This window comes from Eptatretus burgeri, chromosome 6 (genome assembly GCF_056783735.1).
Source record: "Eptatretus burgeri isolate ZD-2024b chromosome 6, Ebu_testis_v1, whole genome shotgun sequence".
Classification (NCBI taxonomy): Eukaryota; Metazoa; Chordata; class Myxini; order Myxiniformes; family Myxinidae; genus Eptatretus; species Eptatretus burgeri.
The window spans coordinates 40,198,182-40,223,228 of record NC_140966.1 but is presented as its reverse complement, the minus strand read 5'-3'; the positions used below and the strand labels follow the sequence as shown (position 1 = coordinate 40,223,228).

General features: G+C 43.2%; 1 protein-coding gene across 1 annotated transcript in view; it reads left to right on the top strand.

The window, feature by feature from the left end:
• Nucleotides 1–15,167, top strand: part of LOC147024604 (uncharacterized) — an 89,850-nt gene extending 74,683 nt beyond the window's left edge. The window contains exons 5-6 of the mRNA XM_085884661.1: nucleotides 13,180–13,328; nucleotides 14,300–15,167. Coding sequence (XP_085740787.1) covers nucleotides 13,180–13,323 — 144 coding nt within the window. The 3' untranslated portion in view covers nucleotides 13,324–13,328; nucleotides 14,300–15,167. The remainder of the gene's footprint in view (nucleotides 1–13,179; nucleotides 13,329–14,299) is intronic.
• The last annotated feature ends 9,880 nt before the right edge of the window (nucleotides 15,168–25,047 follow it).

The following is a 25,047-nucleotide window of genomic DNA, read 5'->3' as shown; positions in this document are numbered from 1 at the left end:
CCGTTGTTTAATGGGATTTATTCATGTTAACCGGGCTGTGATCTTTGAGATAGCTGTTTTTCTTCACTATCGTTATTTTGGACCAACCACCACAACCATCTTCACAACGCCATCATCACAACAACCACCAACCACAACCAAACCACCACCACCAACGTCGCTCTCAAACAACCGCTTCAGATCCACCGTCCTCCCACCACAACAACCACACGCGCCTCTCAACAAACCACGCCATCCTCATCACCTCAACCACAACGCCAACCACAATTACGCCAATCACCTAACCACCTTCCCCGCTATGCCAACTACCGATCCCCTTCTCCACAAACCAAATCGCAACCCTCTCCACTCATGAAGGCCGTCTCTGCGGAGGAAAAGGAACAAGGGATTTCGATAACGCGAGGGGAAGAACAAGAAGGACCATCGGTGGAGTGCGGATTTTCCCGCCTGCTTTTCCTGCGCTTTGGTGTGGGGGAAGTGCGATTCGAGCCAGAGGTCAAAGGTCATGTGAAGGAGGGGCCTCATTTTGGGGAAATGAATCTCCCTAGGCCTGGGCCATGTTACGATTCCCTCGCCCCCCCCCCCCGCGCGCCACGAGAGGGGGGCGAGAGGGTTGGACATGGGCAACGCCCGTTTTCTCGAAGCTTCCTGCAGGAGCTCGAAGGAGGGCGGAGCAAGAAGCCAGGAGGAATATAAGGGCGGGCAGGAGCCAAGTCGTGTGTGTGTTGTTTTATTTGGTGGCTTCTTCTTCCTGGTCGGGATCTTTGGCTCGTGGTGGCCTGTCTGTGGAGAAGCGGTCCGTGGAACGACCCGTTCGTCGGAGCTCTCGGTCGGTGGGGAGTCCGGGCGTGGCACCAGGGACGCGGACTGGAGGCGCTGCTCTGCCAGCTCTGTGGCGCAAACCTGCGCGTCCGAGTGTAGAGCGCCGGAGAGAGCTTGCCGGCCCTGTGGAAGGCCCGAGTCAGCCGCGGCTATCCTAGCTGCCGTGGGGACAGACGTCGCGAGTCGCCCATCAAGGCACCATGAGGGTGCAGGTAATCTGCAACGGTCTCGTGGGGCCCGTTCGGTCACCAAGGTTCCACGGTATTAAGGTCTATGGACCCTGTCTGACTCCCTCGTCTTTGAGGGTAGTCTTTTCTTTTCTTTTGAATGAATGTTGGTGGCGCCTTCTATAAGTAGAACTGTGTAAGTGCTGTACATTGATAATTGCTTATAGTCGGTTGTAGTGCTTTCGTTGCCTGCATCCGTGTTTGCATTGCTTACTGCATGCGTGTTTAGTATTCCCTGTACACGTGTGTCGCAGTAAATAAATGTGCTTGGTTAAATGTACCCCGTTCGTTGCTTCCCCTTTCCTGTATTGGAATACCATCTTGCACTGCGGAATAGTAGTTTGGTTTTAAACACCCGGCAAATAGAATCGGATCCGGCGAGGTTGGGCGATAATACCCACTTGGTTATCACTGAAGAACGGAACGGACCGCTTGAGCAGTTCGTGTCCAAGCCGACCTGCGTCGAGGTACAGTCTCCCGGTAGGCTACCCGCGCGAGTACTTAGGTGTATCGATATTCGGCGATTGACCCTATTTTGCGTGGGTATAAAATTGGCTAGGCCTTGGTGGGATTAATAACCCACCCGTGACAGGGTTTCGGCGTTGTTCCGGAAGGTCACGACTGAATTGTCCGTCCGGTGGGCGACGCGGCTGCTATTAGTTAACGCGGTCGATCGCACGCCGGTGGGCGCGAATTCGTAATAATATATATATATATATATATATATATATATATATATATATATATATATATATATATATATATATATATATATATATATATATATATTTATCAGGGAGTAATGTTGTACTACTCCATATGGAGGTATGATACAGGAAAAAAAATGGCTACCCATTCAAATGTGTACACAATGATACGCTCATAAACAAAAGAGTGAAGTCATAAGCATTTAATAGCTATAATTTTTATTCTCGAGCATTTTATGAACTACCTCGACTTAAAAAGACACCAAAATGCGCCGCTGTAGTCCCACATCGGGAGATCGCTAAATCGCCAATTTGTACTTCTGCTTCTTCCCCTCTCAAAACAAGGTAAAACTGTAGCCCAACCAACCTCAATAACTGCTGAAGTCATGATGGTGATTCCAACGTGAGGAAGTTACTTTGTCTCTGGGCTAATGTATGCAACCCAAAATTTTTAAAATATATACAACATCACTCATTGTTATGAAAATAAATCGAACGCAAATGTGGACTCAACCAAACCAGCCCAGGTTCGTGAGGGGGAAAAATGGACACTGGACAGAACCATTCCAAATGCGACACATACCCAAACCAGAGGGCCGGATTAAGACCTTTCGAGGCCGTAAGCACTGAAAAGATTATGGTACCCCCATATATATGTAATCCAAAATGAAAACAATACTAAACCGTAAAAATGAAATCTTATTTTTCGAAATGAAACAAAACTTACAGCTAGGTATATTTACAGTAAACGCTATGGCATCAGTATTACATTGCATTAAAAAAATGTAAAAAAAATTATATTCTTGTATATGTATTTTTTTTTTCATTTATTGTGGGGCCCCCTTTTTGTGGACCCTGGTTCAACTGCAACATTTGCACCATGGTCCATTGTAAATCCGGCACTGGAAAAAACTCTGTGGGGCCCCTCTTCCCTTGAGGCCCTAAGCCCTAAGATTAACCATTATTTTGCTTCATGGTTAATCCAGGACTGCCAAACCATCACCCAAATCAACTGAAAAAAGTGGTAAAAAAAAAACAACTTAATAACATAGATGGATTTAATCCATTCCCAAATAAAAAAAATATAAAACACTGAAAATGAATAGAATGCTCAAAACCCATGAAAAGTGTCGCCCCTGTAAGTCAAGTGGTGCTCACGAAGTCGAGGTTCCATGACTTCGTCAGCACCACTTGGCTGACTCGCGTTGTGGAGTCGAGGTCCCATGACTTCGTCAGCACCACTTGGCTGACTCGCGTTGTGGATCAAGGTGGTTTTGAATGCGTCCCAGATTGAAAAAGCCAAATATGTTCAAATGAAATTTTGTGCAGCAATAAACTTCTCCAATCTGTGATGGGAGGGTTGTGGAAAAACGTTTCACAGGTATTCAAATATGTTGATGAACAGGAATGGTGTAGTTTTACTCTGAAATATCACTGCAGCATCACAGCTTCTCATTTGGCATTCATCACATGAACCCTGTTGGTAAATGGATTTGTTTGTCGGTCGCAAATTGGTATATAACTTTTTTTTATATGTAGCAAGGATTAACCGGGGAGGACTAACGAGTGGATTTATGTTAACGGTCACCATTAATCCGACCTTCTCGTCGGTTTGGCCGAGTTCGGGTGAGGGAAGTTTGACCCAAGTCTTCCCCGAACCAGCTGGTGTCGGCAATAACGACACAGCTTAGAGGGGATTGTGTGACGGGACGTTAAGTTGAACGTCTATCCAAGGGATGGCACTCACATTGATTAATCACCCTGCCTGTGAAACACCAGGATGACAGTTTAGAGCTGGGTCAGGATTCGAACCCAAGCTAAAGAGCTTGGAGGCAGGTGAGTGTGTGACGGGACATCCAGTTTAACGTGTCCATCCGAGCGACAGCACACACATTGATGAATCGCCCTGCCTGCAGCAGTCATGCACATTCTTTCGGCTGCTCATACTGCCAACGATTTGGGTATTACTTTACATAAAGTTGGTTATATTTGAACACTTTGATTTGCATCATTTTGGAGGTAATAAAAAACGACAGGTAAATTCATGTTTTCAATTTTGACCAAAAAAAAAGTGAAATAAACAGGCAGACTTGATCTTCGTAAGCTTCTTTAAAGCGCCCTGAGTTCTTCACGCTCCCAAATAAACAATATTTTTTTCTCAAACTTTATTGCGAAAAGGAAAGTGTTATAATTACCATGATAAAGTTCACGATTGAAAAATATCGCACAAAAGGTGAAAAAAAGATGCGATCGTTTTTCATTCTAAATTACATGCAAACGCATGATGGAAATCGCAATCACCCAGCATCGAGTGCCAACCAAGATGGCATCCGGTAGCTACACTGGGCTCTGTGTGTTATAAATGGCAATGAGCTTTCTATTTATTTTCAGTTCAGTGGTGGTAATCCACATCGTGGACTGAGACAAAAGTCAGGATTATGGGGGGATTGGTGGAATGTACCATAAGCTGAATTTAATAACATAGATGGATTTAATCCATACCAAAATAACAAAATAAATATATAAAATATTAAGCATTTTATTACTTACAATTTTTTTTGCAGAACAAGAAAAATAATCATTTTAAGAGCTGTAAAAACATAGAGGCATGAAATTTCAGAAAAAGACAACCAAACAAGGTAGGAATGACACCACATTATGATGCCACAATACAACACCACAATCCTCTAATGGATTATCATCACAACTTCTTTTGATATTGTACTTTTGTTGTGGGATTGTGAAGGATGAATAAGAAGAAGGAAGGAAGAAGAAGAATAACAATGAAGAATGACACCACATTACGATGCCACAATACGACAGAACAACCCTCTTCTGGTTGAGCATCACAACATATTTTGACGTTCCATCACAATCCCACAACCAAAGTAAAATGTCAAAAGATGTCGTGATGGCAATCCAGAAGAAGATTGTGGTGTCATATTGTGGCTTCATAATGTGGTGTCATTCCTACATTCTTTGGTTGTTTTTTTTCTGAGATTTCATCCCTCTATGCTTTTACATTTTTCTTTAAATGTTGTTTTTTTTGTATATTTTACTTCTGGTAAGTGTGTGAATGAGCAAATCTGTAATATAATGTAAATACAACAAATGTGTGAAAATAAAACAATTATTTACATTATAATGGGTTGCGAGGCAATTCCAAGAGTTGTAATTTGTAATTCCAAGTTGAAGATAAGCGTTATGTTGTGCATCTGGAACTTAAAAACCAAACTGGAAAACAAACAGTAATTGCCATATTCTTGTCGCTTTGAAAAATGTAACTTTAAATGTAGCTTTGTAGGCTTAAAAAATGAAAGAGCTGCTTCCTTACTTGATGCTCAACAATAAAAAGGATAAAGCCGAGATAAAGGGGAGTGGATCATGCCTGACCAAAGCCGTACAAGCAGATATATACCCATGTAATCACAAGCAGATATTTTTTTACATTTTAATAATATTTTTGACCTTTTCACAAATATAACCTTTACCTTTAAGAGGTGAAGTTTACACTCAAACTGGTTGGGAGGCAACGCGAACACACCCCTCTTCAATGGCAACACAGATGTATTTGTACTGGATAGTGTATTTCAGCACCAGTGATGCTAAAACGCACTGGGGGAGAATAAAATAATGTACGTAAATTGTTTCTCTGGATGTTTTGGAGAACTGATGTTGCTAATCTCATCTGTATTCTGAGGATTTCAAATTTACGGTTTTGTATCTGCATTCAATATGTCAAGACAAAGTGATCTTTCTATATTCCCAGGCTAATTTCCAGATACATGGATCATGAATACAGGGGATCTATACATTGATGAAAACGTGTTCTGAAAGTTTGTTGTAATCAGGGTGCATGATGCAGTGGTCTGACTGTATATGTAAACATGCAACTCTTTAGAATATACACTGTAACACTTTTTTGCCACTATAATCCATCCGTAAATGATAAATGACTTCCTACCACTAGAAACATCAACTTCCTCATGGAGTGATCATGTCTGTGCAAGATCATGTGATGTCCCATTGTTTTGCGTCACGTGACCCACTGTGAGCAGAGCAAGGCTGCACCGGCCAACATTAATTTTCAGACGTTTTCCGTCGTTTTTGCAATTTTTTTATGCCTCCGTTGACGAAGTCGCCGGAGACATGTTTTGTCCATCCGTCCCGTCCATGCGTCTGTGATATATTTTCATTACTGTGATGACTTAGGGATGGCTGAAGGGTTCCAAGTCCAACTTGGTACAAGTATGTATATAATGATGCAAAGATGAACTGATTAGATTATGGAGTCAAGAGGTCAAATGTCAAAAACCAGAGGTCCCATTAGGTTAAAATTCTGTTAACTTGTGAACCAGTGATGGGATTTTGACAAAACTTAATATATATTTGGATGCAAAGATGAACGGAGTAGACGTCGGCATCAATAGGTCAAAAGTCAAAGGTCATGCCTGGAAAAAATGTGGTACTGGAGAACAGCTGAAGGGATTAAATCAAACTTAGAAAACATATTATAATGATGTAATAATGCGTGTGGAGGTATATTGGTCAATGTCATACCATTGAAGAGTGCCATTCTAGTTTTCCTGTTTCATTGGCTTCAAGTTGCATCAGCATGCTAAATTCCAGCTTGTTAGTGTACATAGAAAGTATAGTAGTAAACATTTACATCAGTGAGTGAGTTATTAGAAAGACGTTTATGTACATGATTGATGTACGGTATACACAAGTTGGGTCACCCAATCAAGATTGGGTTATTTCGACTTCAGTGAACCATCAAGAACATTGATGTTAAAAGCTGGAGCAACAGTTTACCGGGGAGTACACTCCGCAATGTTTGGGCAAATGGCCTCATTTTCTTGTTTGAGGTCAGTTTCTTCTCAGTCTCATGTTATCGAGCAGCCTCATGTTGTCGTTTTTTTCCTCTAAGGGGGCCCGTTGGTCCGATGGACCAAATTTTCATTGATCTTCACAGCCTTGTTGCATACCTGCCTGCTGTACTGCTTGAGCATTAGCTTGCCTTTCGCTAAGCCAGGATGTGCTTGGGACCAACATGGGGATTATTTCTGTTTGTTATTATGATTGCCATATGAGACTACTATTGTTATTATTGTTGGAAATATTATTAGTGTTAATGAATATATGCTTTGTTGCAATGTTATCATTGTTTTTGTGATATATTTTGTAATTAGAATGAATGCCTGATGCAGTGAAGTGGTAGAAGGACATATTAAGCTCCTTTATATACCTTAACATGGCGTACGTTTCAAAGATGGGAAAAACAGATTTTTTTTGTAGTATCGTCGAGTCTCAAAGTGTATACACGATTTACCATCTTAGGGGCCTTTTGGGTCCTCTGGGACGTTTTTGATCTTCGGAGACATTTTGGACTTTTGGATCCTCAGGAACTTTTTTAGACTTTTGGGTACTCAGGAATTTTTGGGACTTTTGGGTCCTCGAGGACTTTTTCGGATATTTAGGTCCTCAGGGACTTTTGGGTTCTTGTTGACATTTTGGAACTTTTGGGTTCTCGGGGACTTTCAAGGTCTTTTGGGGTTTTTGGGGTCTTTTTGGATCTTCGTTGACTTTTGGGTCTTCGGGGTCTTTTGGGTCTTCATGGTCTTTTGAGGTCTTGAAGGTCTTTGGGGTCCTGGAGGTCTTTGGGGTCTTTTGGGTCGATGGGGTCTTTGAGGTCCTTGGAGTCCTGGGGGTCTTTGTTGTTTTGGGGTCTTCACAGTCTTGGGGGTCTTCAGGGTGTTTGGGGTCCTGGAGGTCTTTGGGATCATAAAGGGTATTCGAAGTTTGAAGGGGTCTCAGCAGTCTGAAGGGTCAAAATGTACATTCCAATCGTGTGTAATTAATGAATAGATAGACGTAATTAATCGACAAAGAGTATACCTCACACACACACACACACACACACACACACACACACACACACACACACACACACACACACACACACACACACACACACACACACACACACACACACACACACACACACACACACACACAGACACAAAAAACACACTTGCCGGCTCCCCCACATGCAACTGCCGAAGGTGATTGGAGGACTTCGGTCTTTCCGACCGATGAGAGAATCGGAGAAAGAAGATTCACAAAGACTATGAGTGGTCCAGCAGCCATTTCTCATATGAGGCCAAATAAGGAAATTCGTTCAACACCCCCTACAGAAAAGGTTTGACTTGACAGAGTGGTAGAATCGACCCTATAGAACACCTCCAGGTAGTATGTGGTTTCAAATTGTGGTATCATTAAAATTCTACATACCGAGGGTACTTACCAAGAGGGTCACTGTGGGCTCGCAAAATTTAGGGGAGGGGTAACGTAAACGTGAATATCTTTGTCTAGACTCAACCAATTTTCAATACTGAGTTATCATTGGCTTCCTATTATAATTCTCTATCAGAGTATGCACAGTTATTTGAAAATGGCCTTTGCCATGGCATCACCAAAGCTAAAATATCACACCAATTCAAACTTTCTGACATTTTTAATTGTGTTCTCATATGGTGAATGGTGTTTCTCAATTACGACTGGCATGTATACATTTTGGAAATCAAACGCTTATGAAAGTATTGTTCTGCAGAAATTCATATACATACAGAGGCACGCATAAAGAAAACTGCAACTGTTATTTTTAGTGTTCGTCTTTTCCTAGTGTAGAGCAACACGGAAGCACATACATCAGAGCCGAGTATAATAGTTGTCTTTGGCAACACGGAAGCTACTCATTCATCATAGTGGATGATAATAGTTATCATGGTCAGCACTGGGAGCTGTGCATGACAACACAGAAGCACATTAGTGAGAGCGAATCATAATAGTTGTGCATGGTTGCACGGAAGCACATTCGTCAGAGCGGTTTGTAATATTTGTGTCTGGCAACAAGGAATCACATTCACCATGGAAGCATGAAGATGTCATCTGTTGTAACTTTTAGTCAGCGTCTTCTTCACCACTGGATTCAAAGATTGATCTTGGATTTTCACAAGTTTCTTCGGCCATACATGCACATGCTTCTGTGCATGGCATGTGGTTGGTTCTGCATGTGCAGTCGGCTCGGCGACATAGAGACTTCTTGCAGTGACACACAGTCAGCTCTGGAAGACCCCGTGGTGCTGGATCTTTGGTCATGAGCACAGGCTGCAGGGCACCATCCTGAATTTTCCAGCCATGTCCAGCTGCTGGTGGAAGGCTCTGTGTAGGCTCCAATGCTCTCTTCCATACATAGGCCTGGTAATTTCCTCGCTTCATATGTTGCTTTAAGCGGTCGAATGTAGGGGGGACATTTTCATTTCTTTGTCCCTTTTGACAAAACTGCCAGTATCTCACATTGTTCACTTTACTCCCAGCCCCCTTGGTTGTTGAGTACATTGCACATACTAGTGCGAGCCCGTAGGTGCGTGCCAGTATGTGCAGCTTCGTTTCTTCGCTCTCGTAAATGACGACTGGATGGATTGGGGCATTTTTTCAATTAGATCGAACCAACCGTATCATAAATGGCCATAACTTGTGAAACACTTGGGAAACATACTCAGGTCCCGAGTGGCAATTGTGACGTCATATCAAACGAAGAAGAAGAAGAAGAATTGTGACGCCCCTCTTTCTCGCCCCCCCTCTCTCCCCCCGAGTCTCGCCCTTCCTCTCTCCCCTCCTCTCTCGCCCCTCTTTCTCGCCCCTCTCTCTCGCCCCCACTCTCACCTCCTCTCTCGCACCCCCTCTCTCACCTCCTCCTCTCTCCCCCTCTCTTGAATTGTGACTTCCCCTCTCTCTCGGCTCCTCTCTCTCGCCCCCTCTCTCTCGCCCCCTCTCTCTCGCCCCCCTCTCTCGCCTCCTCTCTCACCCCCCCTCTCACTTCTCCTCTCTTGCTTCTCTCTCTGTAAATGTATTCACAAATGTCTACCAAGGCCTTAGTTATTTTATAACTTGGTTTACGCACTTCTTCAGCTAAAATGTAGGGTCAGTCGGTCGAAATATAAATATAATTTCCATTTTTAGAAATTAAATATTTTTATGATTTTTTTTCGGACGTTCCATGGAAAAGACAAGGGTAGGTGGGGGGAATAAATATAAATCCCGGACCAGGAGGATCTAAGAAAACATTGAAGATGGAAAACCATTCAAATGCTGGATGCCATTGTACACTGTATCATCTGATGTGAAAAACAAAGAAGGATTAAAACTTGTTTTTACAATATAGTCTGGCATATTTTTCTTATAGGAACCTGTTGGATCATCAAACAAATGGAAACAATGCTGAGAAAATTACTGTCCAAGTCGTAAATGTGGGCATGCACACCAGTGCATAGTGCTGGATATGATTAAAAAAGGTGTCTACTCAGAGTCAACACGCTCAAAACGGTCAATCAGAGCCATAACCAGCTCTTACATTTTTTTAGTGGGCATCTGATCGTACCATCTCCCATCCCCATGAGCACATCCAAGGCTGATTTCTGGTCCGTTGAAGGTTGAATATCAGCATCTCGCAGGGAAACTTTGACGTACTTGGCACCAAAATCTCTCAATACGAACAGCGGCGGACAACTTTCAATGGAAACAAAATCGGCACGATCGAGAGTAGCGAGCGAATCATCCCTGCTGCTGCACTGAATTGATGCAATCGTTCGGCCAGAATATTTGTTGTCAAGATGTTGCGTGATTAAATCACCAATACAGTCACTCGAATTTATACCGCTGACATACTTCTTAACAATCACCTTCGCCCCAGAAACCACAGTCAATCTGAACCACACTGGCCACTGCTCAGACGCCATGACCAAAGACTACTGCGCAGTTTGGTTAAAGATGACTCGGCATTTTGGCACGCGCACGAAATTATATTTTGAAAATAAATGCGGACGTTTACATTTCGAGTTTTGAAACTTTTGCACCTTCAGCGGAAAATGTATAAATATAAAAGGCGAAAAATGTGTTTTATATTTATATTTCATTTCGGCAAATATACTGTCGGCAGATCCGTAAACCAAGTTATAAAATAACTCAGGCCCAAAGCACAACAATTAATTCAAACCCTTGGGAAACAGCTGTTTCCCTTGGGAAAATTCAAACCTTGGGATTAATTAATAATTTGAACAATTAATTTAAACCTTGGGAAAAAACAGCTTTCAAACCTTGGGAAACACTTGGGAAACAGCTGAAATGGATGAACAACGATATCAAACCTTGAAAAGGCACATACTCAGGTCCCCAGCGTCGATTGTGACATCATACCAAACGAAGAAGAAGAATTGTGACGTCAATCATGCAAAAATAATAATAATAAAAAATAAATAAACATTGTGACGTCATTCGTGATGTCATCGCACTGTGTCTTGTCATTGGTTGACAGATAAATGGCAGTAACTTGGGAACCGCTTATCCGATTAATATCAAACCTTGAAAAGGCACATCCGCGGGTCCCCAGCAATATTCCTGGCAAGTTTCAATCAGATCGGACTGGCGGTCATCGAGAAATGGCAGTCGCATACAGACAGACATGCACACACACACACACACACACACACACACACACACACACACACACACACACACACACACACACACACACACACACACACACACACACACACACACACACACACACACACACACACAGCTGGAATTATAGATAGATGAAGGCTTCGCATGCTTACAGCACAGCCAGATAATTCGTTGCAATGTGGAAGCCTCCTATGCGTATCACCATGTCTTCAAACTCTTCTTGTAGGCGCCACTGAATCTCTTTGGCCTTCACATATATAGCAGGGTCAAATGTAATAACACTGTCATTCTAGCCAAGGCTTGCCATCATGGACTGCACATTCTTCATAACTGTGTAGACGGTGCTGAGCTCTGTCGGGGAACCATCGATCATAGGGCAGCAGCCGATGTTTGTGCGAACGGGAACACAGGAGTGTACCACAGCATTGTAACCACTCCAGCTGGGTACTTTTTGTTTTTCTGTGGCGAATCGCTCCACCTCAAACAGCTTCATTAGTGTCATCCTTATCAATGCCCAAGCAAGATCCATCTTACAGGCTGCCGAATGCAAGCTTTCAGAGCATTTGAACCACTCAGCTTGTATCTTCCCGGAGAAACTGGTAACAGCAGGCTGCTTTCCGTATGCACTGTACTCTCTGATGGATTGGCACGTCCCAGTGGATTCAAGTGTCCGTTTCCTTTTTGTCTGGTCTGAATAGACCCTCGGCTCGGGGACTGGACCAAAGTGCCCTCGTTGATAGAGGACTACTGTAGTGGCATGAGTTGTCTTCTTTCCATCAAGAGTCTCTTCAGTCATGTCATTATTGTCTGCTGCCACCTGGACAAAGACGCCTGGGGAGATGTTTGATGGTAATACCGTACCAAAGATGTCGCTCTTGGCTAGGATCTCCTGTGCAAGGCTTGTGGCAGTTGCCTCAACATCATCGTAGGAGTCACAGTGGCCCATTCTACTCAGCATGGTAATGAGCTGTTTTGACCTTGTCATATGGCAAACTGCAATTCCCAGGGCCACATGCTTGGGCATGTTAGTTCTATCATGAGTCGCACAGTGTACAACATCCTGAGAAAGCATCAAAACACGTCTTTCATCTGATGAGTTGCTACATTCTGGTGCTGAAAACTCATCTTCATCTTCCTTTTCTGGTTTGGCAATAACCCAGCATAGTAGCCAGCGAAGACTGTCTGGTATCACAGATTTTGATTTTGTCAGGGTTAGATCCATGATATTAGGTGGTCGGACTGATATGCCTTGGCATTCATTGATCTCCGACTTGATGAGTTTCGCAGTGCGGTACAACAGACTCACCCTGTCGCAATCATCCATCGCTGTTGCGGGCTGTTTTCTTGGTACACCCGTGGCTGTTGCGGTGTTACACTGATAGGCAGAGTTGATGACATCTTGAAGGGATATGGAGCTTGAGTACAAAAGCTTGGACTTCCTAAAATCATATGACTTATGGAAGACAATGTCATCTCCAAAGTGTTTCTTTAGTCGAAGTTTGAGTCGCTGGGTAGTGTAGCTGTTGACTGCCACTCCCTGTCCGCGCAGAAAATGATTGCATCTGTCCAGAAGAATTGTCATATCAAAGGCCTTCCCACCATTCACGTCAGCAGAGATATCTTCAGCCAATTGCTTGAATGCCGTATCGTAACAAGTTTCTTGTCTCCCTTCATGGAAGCCAGCATACTGCAGATTAGCTTTGCTGATGTATGAGGCATGGCAAGCTCTGTGGTATCTAGCTTCTGCTGCCACTAGATCGTTACTGATGGCACCAGTAGTCCGTAACATGTCCTCATCATCCTTTGCGGTCGCTGCTTGCACAATAGTTTCACAGGCTTGGAAAGTTCTGACCATGGTCATCTCCTTTACCCTTTTGTGTGTTTTCTTCTTGCAGAAGAGGCACATAGTCCAGTCAGTGGACGTTGACTGGGACCTGGATACCCTGGAGGTCTCCATCAAACTTGTTTCAGATTGTGTGCCAATCTTAGATTCTTCTGCTGGTGTCGGTGAGAATGCAGATCTTCTCCTCTGCATGTAATGCAGGTTTGCTTTCCTTGTCGATTTTTCGTAGCAATTTGAGTGCCATTTAACATCCGTGGTTGCCAAACTGTCACATTGTCACATTGTCACACATCACGGTTGTCACCGTGGTTGCCAAACTGATTTTAAACGTTCGTATACTTCATCTCGTCAGAGTTCCAGTGCTGCAACAAGTGCCTGTATGGAGGTATCTCGGTCTTTCCTCAGTGTCTCGTTTGAGTCCATCTGACAAATTATGCACTTGTGAAAGTTAGTCAACTTCTGTCTCTTTACAGGTGAAAGTTGCACTACTGCCTGACTCTGAAATGGCCATTGCTTCAGTTGGCTAGTAGGATTCTTTTAGATGTTCAATCTGGAATGACACAGAAAAGCAACTATGTTAACCCACAGCCTCTTTTACCATCATTATTAACATGACATTTTTAAAACTTTATTTTTGTAATTATCTCGTCCATAAGAATTTCATTGAAAAAAAAAACTAACACAGCATTTTTTAGTCCAGCAGCATGAACCTGTGTAAAATTCAATTGTTCAACACCCACTACAAAAGAGTTTGACTTGACAACTTAGTATGCTCCAAAAGATGCCTAAAATATTAAAAAAAACAGCTCATAATATTTGATTTGTTTCTGATTTTTTTTACCTCTTGTGGTTGTAGAATTGAATGAATATCGACATTTCTGTACATATTCTGAAAGAGAATTATAATACGAAGCCAATGATAACTCAACATTGAAAATTGGTTGAGTCTCGACAAAGATATTCACGTTTATGTTACCCCTCCCCTAAATTTTGCTAGCCCACAGTGACCCTCTTGATAAGTACCCTTGGTATGTATAATGGCCTGTAGAATTTTAATGATACCACAATTTGAAACCACATACTACCTGGAGGTGTTCTATAGGGTCGATTCTACCACTCTGTCAAGTCAAGCCTTTTCTGTAGGGAGTGCTGAACGATTTCATTTTTTTCAGGTCCTTGCTCCTGGACTAGAGTGATGATGTTCTCCATATAACATGCATCCAAGAGGGATTGCGCCGATGAATTGGCCTTGGCTTGCGGCATACGAGCAGTGCTGTGAAGCGGACTGAGACACCGGCATGTCTGCTGGGGCCCCAGGTGGCCTTGAAGCCCCTGCCCGAATGGTGAGCATCAAGAGAAAGCCAAATGTGGCCCGTTGTCATTTAATCGACGCTACAAGGCAGGCCGAACAGCCGGCGCATCCGCCGGGACATCAGACGATTTTGGAGCCTCTTTGCTGAAGGCACACATTAAAAGGAGAACTAATGAAGAACACTGCCATGCCGCATGGATCGCATACGGACATGGCTCTTGCGTGGGCTATGTAACGGGCCCTGGAGGGGAGGGAGCTGTGGTGGAGCAGGGGGAGGATGTCGGTGATGAGGATGGGAGGGGCTTTGAATGGATACGGAAACATGAACCACAAAGCACCATTAACACTGGGTCCGATAGATCGAGACAGTGTTTTATAGAATTTTACCAGCGGTTTGTTGCTCCTGGAGTTGGAGGCCATCCGCGCAAATTACCTCACGTACATTTCCCGTGCAGAGTGACTTGGCGTCATTTTGGGTGCGGTTTCCCGTGTGTTGACTACGTGGTTCGAACGTCAGGCTCCCAAAAGATCATCTCTGGACACACAGCTAAGTGCCAGAATAAAGGCAGGATTTTCATTTATTTATATCTTTCCCTTTGTCTGTTTTGTGACTGTGTGGAGACATCTCAAATTCGATTTTCGTTTGCCTCACACTTTGATTTACTTTTTATTATGAATCATTGAATTATTTTCATTAAACCCTCATTTGTTAAATATGCTGTGTTTGTCTATTCATTGTGGGTTTGAGGATAAACCCGTGTGCCTCCATTCTGGTAAGGCCTAAGTCACATTTGCTCTACGGCGAGGATACGGCGGCCGTACGCCCTCTGAATTGACAGAAACGTGCGGCAGCCGCAGAGTTTCTGCGGTGGCCTGAGGGTGGCCCTACGCCATTTGGCTATATTTTACAGGCCGTAGGGGGTCGCCGTGGAATTATAGCGCGGGGTTATAACTTTTTTCATTTCTACGTTCGCCGTAGCAATTCGACAAGCCGAAACAAAAGAAATGATAAAAAAAGAAAAAAAAAAAGAACCCACTCATTACCGTCCATCTGGCCGCACGTTCTCCTAAGGGCCCCCCTGCGGTCCCCCTGCGGGCATCTTGCGTCTGCCTTGAAAATTATATGGCCGCCGCAGGAACGCCCTAAGGTCACCGTGCGACATCAAATCAAAGATCGTACGGCAACCCCATGTTTTCGGTCTCCACAATTTATAAATACGCCGTGCGGCTCCCCAAAAAATAAAAACATATGTGGCTGCTACATTGTGTGACCGTGGAAATACTGCGGCCGCCCAATAATTGCTCGTGGCCGTAGATTTTGTTGACCCCACGGCTGCCGTGGAAAATGTGACTTTGGCCTAAGTGCTCCGCCGCCTTCCGTCCTGCGTGTGCCATAATCTCCAAGAATCTCAGCTGTTCGCCTACAAGGTAAAACCGTTTGGCGATCTATTCAGGTCGGTGTTAACGGCCCCGTCCACCACAACTGGGTCTGGAGTAAGATATTTTATAATCGAACCGGCTGGCTGGACATGACAATACACAGGGGGCTGCAAATGTAGGTATACAGTAATGAATAAAAGTACAGTCCTTACTGTGTGCCTACTTTTGCAGCCCCCTGTGTATATATGTATATCTATATCTATATGTATATATATATATATATATATATATATATATATATATATATATATATATATATACAAATATATATAAATATATATTGTTCCAGTTGTGGGGATAGATGGAAGAATGAATTGAATAGGGAATATAGCATTGTGTGGCATTGCTTGGTCCGTGGACATGTAGGAGACCTCTCGATGTAAATAAGTAGAGAACCTGTGAGTTTAAGTTTTACGCGTCACTAAACGAGGGGGTGGTGTCGTGTTAATTACCTCGGGTTTAGGAATAAGCTTCCCTCGTATGTAATCGCCCCTCTGTGATTTTCCCTATGTTTTTATATTTCAAGATCGGCAATAAAGGTGGGGAACACATCACTAAAACCATGACAAACGGACAGAAAGACAGACAGACAGAAAGCCCACCTTCAAAGGGTTTCAACAGACGAAGTCATGACCCCGAGGCTGATGATTGATGTCTGTGACGTCAGAAGCTCGCAGGGCGGGCAGAAGCCCCGCCTTCCCAGGTTTCGAGCGAGCAGGCCATGCCCCGGAGGCGGAGGATCTATATGGGCGTGATCGAGGGAACGTTGGCTGGCACATTTTAGAGAGCTGTGATCAAAGGAAAGGGGGTTGCAGATTTTGGAGAGGCGAGAGCGGAGGGTGAGCGCATGCCGAGGAGGACGACACAACCCTTGTATTCATGTTGAGGTAATTTGGCCCACATGGTGAAGCAAGACGCTTCACTCTTGGTTGGGTCGGTGAGGACGATCGGTGCACGAAGCCGTTACAATGAGTGTAGCTTTGGTGTGGAGTGCCGCTCGTGGATTGCCTGGCGTGCGTCTGTCTGTCCCAAGACGAGAGAATCACCATTTTGTTGTGCGCGTCTGCACATGTGCGAATAGAAGCGCCTCCATTCCAAGTTCCACAAACACCAGCTCTTGGCCAAGCTAAGTACAAGAATAGTTAAAAGGAAGGGTTTTCTTTTTATTTTGTTTCCCCGTTGTCTGCATTTGTGTCTGTGTGTGAAGAGGCACCCCGACTTTATGATATATTTATTTCATATTAATATAATTACCTTTTGAATTATTGTCCTTTGTAAATATTTATTTTATCTTCATTAAATGTGCTCATTTTAAGAAACTGTATCCGTGTATTTGTAGTGGGGTTCGAGTATAAACCCCCTCGGTGTGCATCCATTACTGTGCTGTGCTTCCCCGTGTCTCGTTCCTCCGCCATTGTGCCCTGCCCTCCGCACATGTTATAATCTCCGAGTATCAACGTGTCCAGCTCTTCATAAGGAACTGCTCAGCTGTCCGGGGGCTGGCAGTGTTAACCGCCCGTCACCACAATTTAGGTCGGGGTTATCCTGGGCCGCCACCCCCGTGACAATATATACTGTATGTACAGTATATATTTGTATATATATATATATATATATATATATATATTAAAAAGGAAGACTCGCCCACATCTCTCACCTGTGAATGGAGGGAATAACGAATCAGCTCTCGACTAATCAACTCAACACAGATGGCTTGGATGATGCAAACAACTGACCCCTCCCACACTCCTCTCGCCAAAGACACTGCATAAAGCAACCCAAGAAGACCTACGTAAGGTAAGTGCTATGCTGTTTCGAAACCTTCTCAGGGTTCCTCAACAATGATGAAAACATTCACAAATTGTACACAAATGAGAATCCCAATGCTTCACATCCCCTCAACAGCTGGACCGGTTTCATCACTTATTGGTGAATCATCAGCAACAACACGGGCAGCAATGCATACCGGTTGGCTCCAAATCTGATTTGTACATGCTACAATCCCCTCACAAGGGTGAAAGATGGAGAACCAGGGGGAGGGTTGGGAGAGAGAGATAGAGGAATGGAGAAAGGGGGTGGGGGAGAGAGATAGAGAGAGAGAGACAGACAGACAAAGAGAGACAGAGACACTGGGAGGGAAAAGGGGTGAGGGATTCCAGCATATGTGATGCCCAGTTTATCGTACATCTGTGAAACACCGGGAGGACAGTTTTGAGCTTGGTTGGGATTCGAAACCAAGCTACACAGAGTGAGCATGCGTACCTCTCTGCTTTCCTGTTATGATGTGGCAATTCTTTACTTCAGAACTGAAAAGATTTTTTTCTCATTGTGATCATGTAATTTATTTTACCTTCCTATCTCCGATGTACAACCACGGTATCGCATTTGAAAGTTGAAGAACGTGCCAAGTGGCTTTACCTCGCGATGCACAAAACGTTTGAAGAAACTTTTAAAAGCGAAACGTTTAATTGTTATTTGTATTTATCCTTGCTGAAGTGATGGGTCGTATAACATCGTCAAAAACGGGAAATGTCGTGGAAACTAAAATTTCACATTTTCAGTGAGGCAGCCACTACCTGATGCACCGCAGAGCAACACGTGGCCAACGCAGACGAGCAGCCCTAAACTTTGTTGAAGTCGATCTCTATGCAGCGTTCAGTGACGGTGTGAATATTGTAGAGTGCTGGCTGAAGCACTCCAATGAAACGGTTGATAAGAAACAGCTCCCTTGGCTTGCAATTGGCAATCACCGAACCGTCATATTAAACATACACCTCCCGGAGACTCCTGAAATATCAAATATGTCCGAATTGGAAAATTGAACACTTTTCTAGGAGTCAGAACTGTTTGTCACTTCGATTCTGGAACTTAAATTTTGTAATTCTCTTTAGTTTAAGAGATACTCATGGTGATCACATGTATGGAAATGAAATAAAGCAACGAACGCTGACGTCTCTAAGTGTGTATAAGCATTGCAATGTACCCAGCGATTCATAGCTATGATGAACAGGCATTCGATAATATGAGTGAGGAAACTGAAAGAAAATACTTTGTCGTGATGAAATCGTTGTGGCCTGTTCCAAGTCAACGAAAATGTTGAGCATGACAAAGAACATGGTGGCTTCAGACCCCAGCGAAGTTACCTAAGATATGCCTTAAGACCCCGAGAGTGAGGTGGCCGAGGATCATCTGATGAAGGATATAATTAAATATGGCCGTTAATTATCTTCAAAAGGGGTGTTTTAATTAACCCAAACACCCAATTTTCAGATACGCACTTCATTGGATTTTTCTTCGTGGGCATGCAAAGTTTCAGGCTGTTAGGTGTCATTGTTTTGGAGTTATGGAGGAGACACACTGACAAACACACGCACTGCTTTATATTAGTGGAGATATGAATTTTTCCTTGTTTTATTTTTTTAACTTAAATCTTCAACTTCAATTGCTTATAAAATGTAATATCACGAAAAATATGGAATAGGCAAAGCCAAGAAGCGAACGTAGAATTCTTCTTGCATTCGCTTCTTAAATATATCAAATTGAACAGTCTTTTTTTCTATGATTTTTTCAGACATTTGTGCATACAACTTGTTCACAACTGTATAATTGCCAACTATACCATGGTACATGTAAGCGCCGCACAGCTGATGATTTTGACAGATCTGAGGTCAGTCAGGTGCAGAGCAGATGATGCTGCAATTTCCGGTTACTTCGACCTGGATTCGGGATCAGCGATCAAATAATGTAAATCGCGATAAAAAAAATATTTTTTGATGATGTGGGAGATATCTTTATTAAAATCAGTGGAGGAAATATACACCATGTCTGATATTTGGGTCTTTCATGTCTCCGACGATGCCTTTATCTCCCGGGACGCATCGTTCCCCATGACAAAAACCGGAAGCAAAAAAAAAAACCGGAAGCAAAAGGATCATAGCAGACAACACAGATTCCAAATTGCCTGGGTATTGTGTTGTTGTTGTTGTTGTTGTTGTTTCCTATTCTCTCATGTGCACGCGTTGAGTATGAAGCTCACTACCTTCGGTATTACAAGTTGATTTGTAAAATAAATGTTTGAATTCTGATTAGTGTAAATCTTGACAACACAGCAGCTCACATACTTATCCTGCAGTTAAAAGAACCCTGTTTCTATAGCGACGTGTGGTGAGGTCTTTTGAATTGCACAGCAGGAGTTTTGAATTACATGCAGGTGAGGTGATTTGAATAACATGGCAGTTATGTGGTGACGAGGTGTTTTTAATAATGTGGCGGTGAGGTGATTTGAATAACATGGCGGTTATGTGGTGACGAGGTGTTTTTAATAACGTCACAGTAACGTGGCGGTGAGGTGTTTTTAATAACGTCACGGTTATGTGGTGGTGAGGTGTTTTTAATAACGTTACGTGGCGGTGAGGTGTTTTTAATAAAGTCACGGTTATGTGGTGGTGACGAGGTGTTTTTAATAACTTTGCGGTGAGGTGGTGGTGAGGTGTTTTTAATAACTTTGCGGTTACGTGGTGACAAGGTGATTTTAATAACGTGGAGGTGAGGTGTTTTTAATAACGTCGCGGTTACGCGGTGGTGAGGTGTTTTTAATAACGTCACGGTTACATGGAGGTGAGGTGTTTTTAATAATGTGTTGGTAATGTTTTTTGAATTACATGGTGGTAAGGTGTTTTGAATTACGTGGTGATGAGTTGTTTTTAATAACGTCATGGTTACATGGCGGTGAGGTGTTTTTAATAACATCACGGTTATGTGGCGGTGCGGTGTTTTTAATAACGTGGCGGTGAGGTGTTTTTAATAATGTTGGTAATGTTTTGAATTACGTTGTGGTAAGGTGTTTTGAATTTCGTGGTGATGAGGTGTTTTTAATAACGTCGCGGTTATGCGGTGGTGAGGTGTTTTTAATAACATCACGGTTATGTGGCGGTGCAGTGTTTTTAATAACGTGGCGGTGAGGTGTTTTTACGAATGTGCTGGTAATGTGTTTTGAATTACGTGGTGGTAAGGTGTTTTTTATTTTGTGGTGATGAGGTGTTTTTAATAACGTCGCGGTTACGCGGTGGTGACGTGTTTTTAATAACGTCACGGTTATGTGGCAGTGAGTTGTTTTTAATAATGTGCTGGTAATGTGTTTTTGAATTACGTGGTGGTAAGGTGTTTTGAATTTTGTGGTGATGAGGTGTTTTTAATAACGTCACGGTTACGTGGCGGTGAGGTGTTTTTAATAACGTCACGGTTATGTGGGGGTGAGGTGTTTTTAATAAGGTTACGTGGCGGTGAGGGGTTTTTAATAAAGTCACGGTTATGTGGTGGTGACGAGGTGTTTTTAATAAAGTGGCGGTTATGTGGTGGTGAAGTGTTTTTAATAACTCTGCGGTTACGTGGTGACGAGGTGTTTTTCATAACGTCACGGTTATGTGGCGGTGAGTTGTTTTTAATAACGCCACGGTTACATGGAGGTGAGGTGTTTTTAATAATGTGTTGGTAATGTTTTTTGAATTACATGGTGGTAAGGTGTTTTGAATTACGTGGTGATGAGTTGTTTTTAATAACGTCACGGTTACGTGGCGGTGAGGTGTTTTTAATAAAGTCACGGTTATGTGGTGGTGACGAGGTGTTTTTAATAACGTGGCGGTTATGTGGTGGTGAAGGTGTTTTTAATAACTTTGCGGTTACGTGATGACGAGGTGTTTTTAATAACGTGGAGGTGCGGTGTTTTTAATAACGTGGCGGTGAGGTGTTTTTAATAATGTGTTGGTAATGTTTTGAATTACGTGGTGGTAAGGTGTTTTGAATTTCGTGGTGATAAGGTGTTTCTAATAACGTCATGGTTACATGGCGGTGCGGTGTTTTTAATAACGTGGCAGTGAGGTGTTTTTAATAATGTTGGTAATGTTTTGAATTACGTGGTGGTAAGGTGTTTTGAATTTCGTGGTAATGAGGTGTTTTTAATAATGTCGCAGTTACGCAGTGGTGAGGTGTTTTTAATAACGTCACGGTTATGTGGCGGTGCGGTGTTTTTAATAACGTGGCAGTGAGGTGTTTTTAATAATGTGTTGGTAATGTTTTGAATTACGTGGTGGTAAGGTGTTTTGAATTTTGTGGTGATGAGGTGTTTTTAATAACGTCGCGGTTACGCGGTGGTGACGTGTTTTTAATAACGTGGCGGTTACGTGGCGGTGAGGTGTTTTTAATAATGTGCTGGTAATGTGTCTTGAATTACATGGTGGTAAGGTGTTTTGAATAGTGATTGGTGGTGAGGTGTTTTTATTAACGTCACGGTTACGTGGCGGTGAGGTGTTTTTAATAACGTCACGGTTATGTGGTGGTGAGGTGTTTTTAATGACGTTACGTGGCGGTGAGGTGTTTTTAATAAAGTCACGGTTATGTGGTGGTGACGAGGTGTTTTTAATAACGTGGAGGTTATGTGGTGGTGAGGTGTTTTTAATAACTTTGCGGTTACGTGGTGACGAGGTGTTTTTAATAACGTGGAGGTGAGGTGTTTTTAATAACGTCGCGCTTACGCGGTGGTGAGGTGTTTTTAATAACGTCACGGTTACATGGTTACAACGTTGGGGCACGTCAAATACGGTATGAGTAAGTTTGGTATACGTGAGTACAACGCTAAAGTACGCTATCATACGTCGTAGTAAGTAGAGTACGTCAAGAAATTTTAAACATGTTTAAAATTTTACGACGTACTCTGCGTATGACACACGTTCCGCATGTGATGGGGATAAGTTTTACACACGATATGTGGACGCTTACACACGTCCACAAAGGCTACTTATAAGCTACTCATAAGTCGAAACACGTCGCGGTAATGTCTTTTTTACGCGAAACTTATTTCTAACTTATGTTTGACGTGCTTTGAACCAATTCTTTATGTAGTCCCAACACACATCGACGTATGTAGACGTATTCCAATGACGTCTTCCGGTCGACAAAAAAAAAAATTAACGTGTTTCTAGCTTACAACTGCCATATAAAGACGTGTTCCCAGCGGTTTTGGGAATTGGTATATAAAAATACTGCTCATAAAAGGGGAACCCAACAGTGTTTTCGAGTCCTTTTTGAGTCGATGTCCATGTCAGCAGTAACAGTATCAGTATCAGTATCAGTATCAGTATTAGTAGTAGTTTGTTCATGTTGGCAGTAGTAGGTGAGTGTGAGGGGGAGGTGTGGGTTATGATGGATCGTCCTTGCGTCCGCGTGTCCACGGGTAGGAGACATCTTTTCACCATTGTTCGAAGTTCTTCGCGGCTAATTTTTTTATGGGGCTTTTTCAACAATGAGCTATGGCTTGTTTTTACGATTTAGGTCTATTCATAACGGGTTGGACAAATGCACAATGAACTAATAATGTGCATAGAGCGCTTCGATAACTTATAGATACGATATACCAACGAATAATTATCGTGAAGCCGGCGTTCAGAAACTATGCCCAACGATAGCCTAACTTATCCATATCGTGCGGCAGTTTATCTTTTTACGTCACGTGGCGGTGAGGTGTTTGCCGGTGACGTAGGGTTTGCTATTCATTGGCTGCCACTCAACGATTTAAATGGCTGCATCTCCACAATTGAAAGTAGACGCTTGCGCTCAACAATTGGATTTTTTTTTACACTCAACGACTTTTAAACGGTACCACTCAGCTATTTTCATTGTTTACAATGAACGATTTAAATTGCTGTCACTCGCCTTTGTTTTTTGACGCTGGGGTTTGGAAATTTGAAGCGTTTCTTCTGAACGTGTTAAAACGCTCAAACTCGACTATTTTAAATAGACGCTGCCGATGGACAATTGGAATCATAGCCAAGCTAGACATCGAAGTGTGTACATCCTCGTCATGCCGAAGAAAAGTTTGAAGAATGCTGCAAATAAGTGTCCTGGCCGTGGCCGTGGACGCTGACGCAAGGACGATCCATTATACCGATGTCTTTCAGCCTATGAGTAACTTAAAAGCAACGTTTGTCGATGTGTGGCAACGATCGCGTAACGTGCCAACAACACGTTAATCATAGGTTAGAAATAAGTTTCGGGTACGCTAAACATTACCTCGGCGTGTCTCTACTTATGATTAACTTACAAGTAGCATGTGTTGACGTCTGTCAACGATCGCAGACCGTGCATACAACTTGTGGCCAGCGTAGCGGAACGTGTGAGTCATACGCCGGTATACGTCGTGAAATTTCAAGCATGAAAAAATTTGAGGACAACCAAAAAGTACAACGTTTAAAGCCAGCGTACAACGACGTATGGCAGTGTTTTTCAGCGTGCTCTCAATGTTATCAAAACTTACCCATAACGTATTCAACGTGTGCCAATGTATTCAACAGTAACACGGTGTGACTGTATATGTTCCAGGTGTGTGAAACATACCTGTTCGTGATTCTGGTACGTCCCACGTGCCCTCTGACAATATCTTGGTTACTCGGTACCTACCAGCTGCAGAAACCACAATGAGCGGCTTCAGTGACGACAGGCACAACTCCAGGGCTCCACGGAAATATGACAGTGGTGCTCAAAAGCGGAAACGTTCCAAGGAAAAGGATGAAAGACACAAGGCCGTCGTCAAGACCCAGAAAATCTCAGATTTTCACTCCTGCACAAACAGGCGATTCGTCCATGACAGAGGCTGGAACACCAACAGAGACAGAACAAGCGGATTTGGCAACACAACCCCGGCGTCAAGATTCGCCCAACATCTTGGAAGGTTCCACCAATGAAGAACATGCATCAGATGAAGAAGCGAGAGATATACTGATTGATCGTGGACCTGGCTTTGCCAATGACATTGGATGTTGGCCTCCTGAGCGACCGTCGTCAGAGATGATCGACTACTGGGAATCACGAGATTTGGAGCCCCTGCAGAATTCGACTGGTCCCTTTGATTCATCCATACAGTTCGTTGAAGGTAGGAAACGCTGCTGCTCTAAGAATCTTTTTTACCGTAGACTACAAAATGGAGAGTCCGTGAAAAGGTCCTGGCTTTGTTTCTCCACATCAACCGGAAAACTGTACTGCATCGCTTGCAAGCTCTTTGGAGGTGCTACTGCCCTGGGCAGGGAAGGATTCAATGACTGGAAGAATTCCAGTCGTTCTATCGAGGTGCATGAGCGTTCGCATGTACATTGTGCGAATATCATCTGCTTGTCAGAC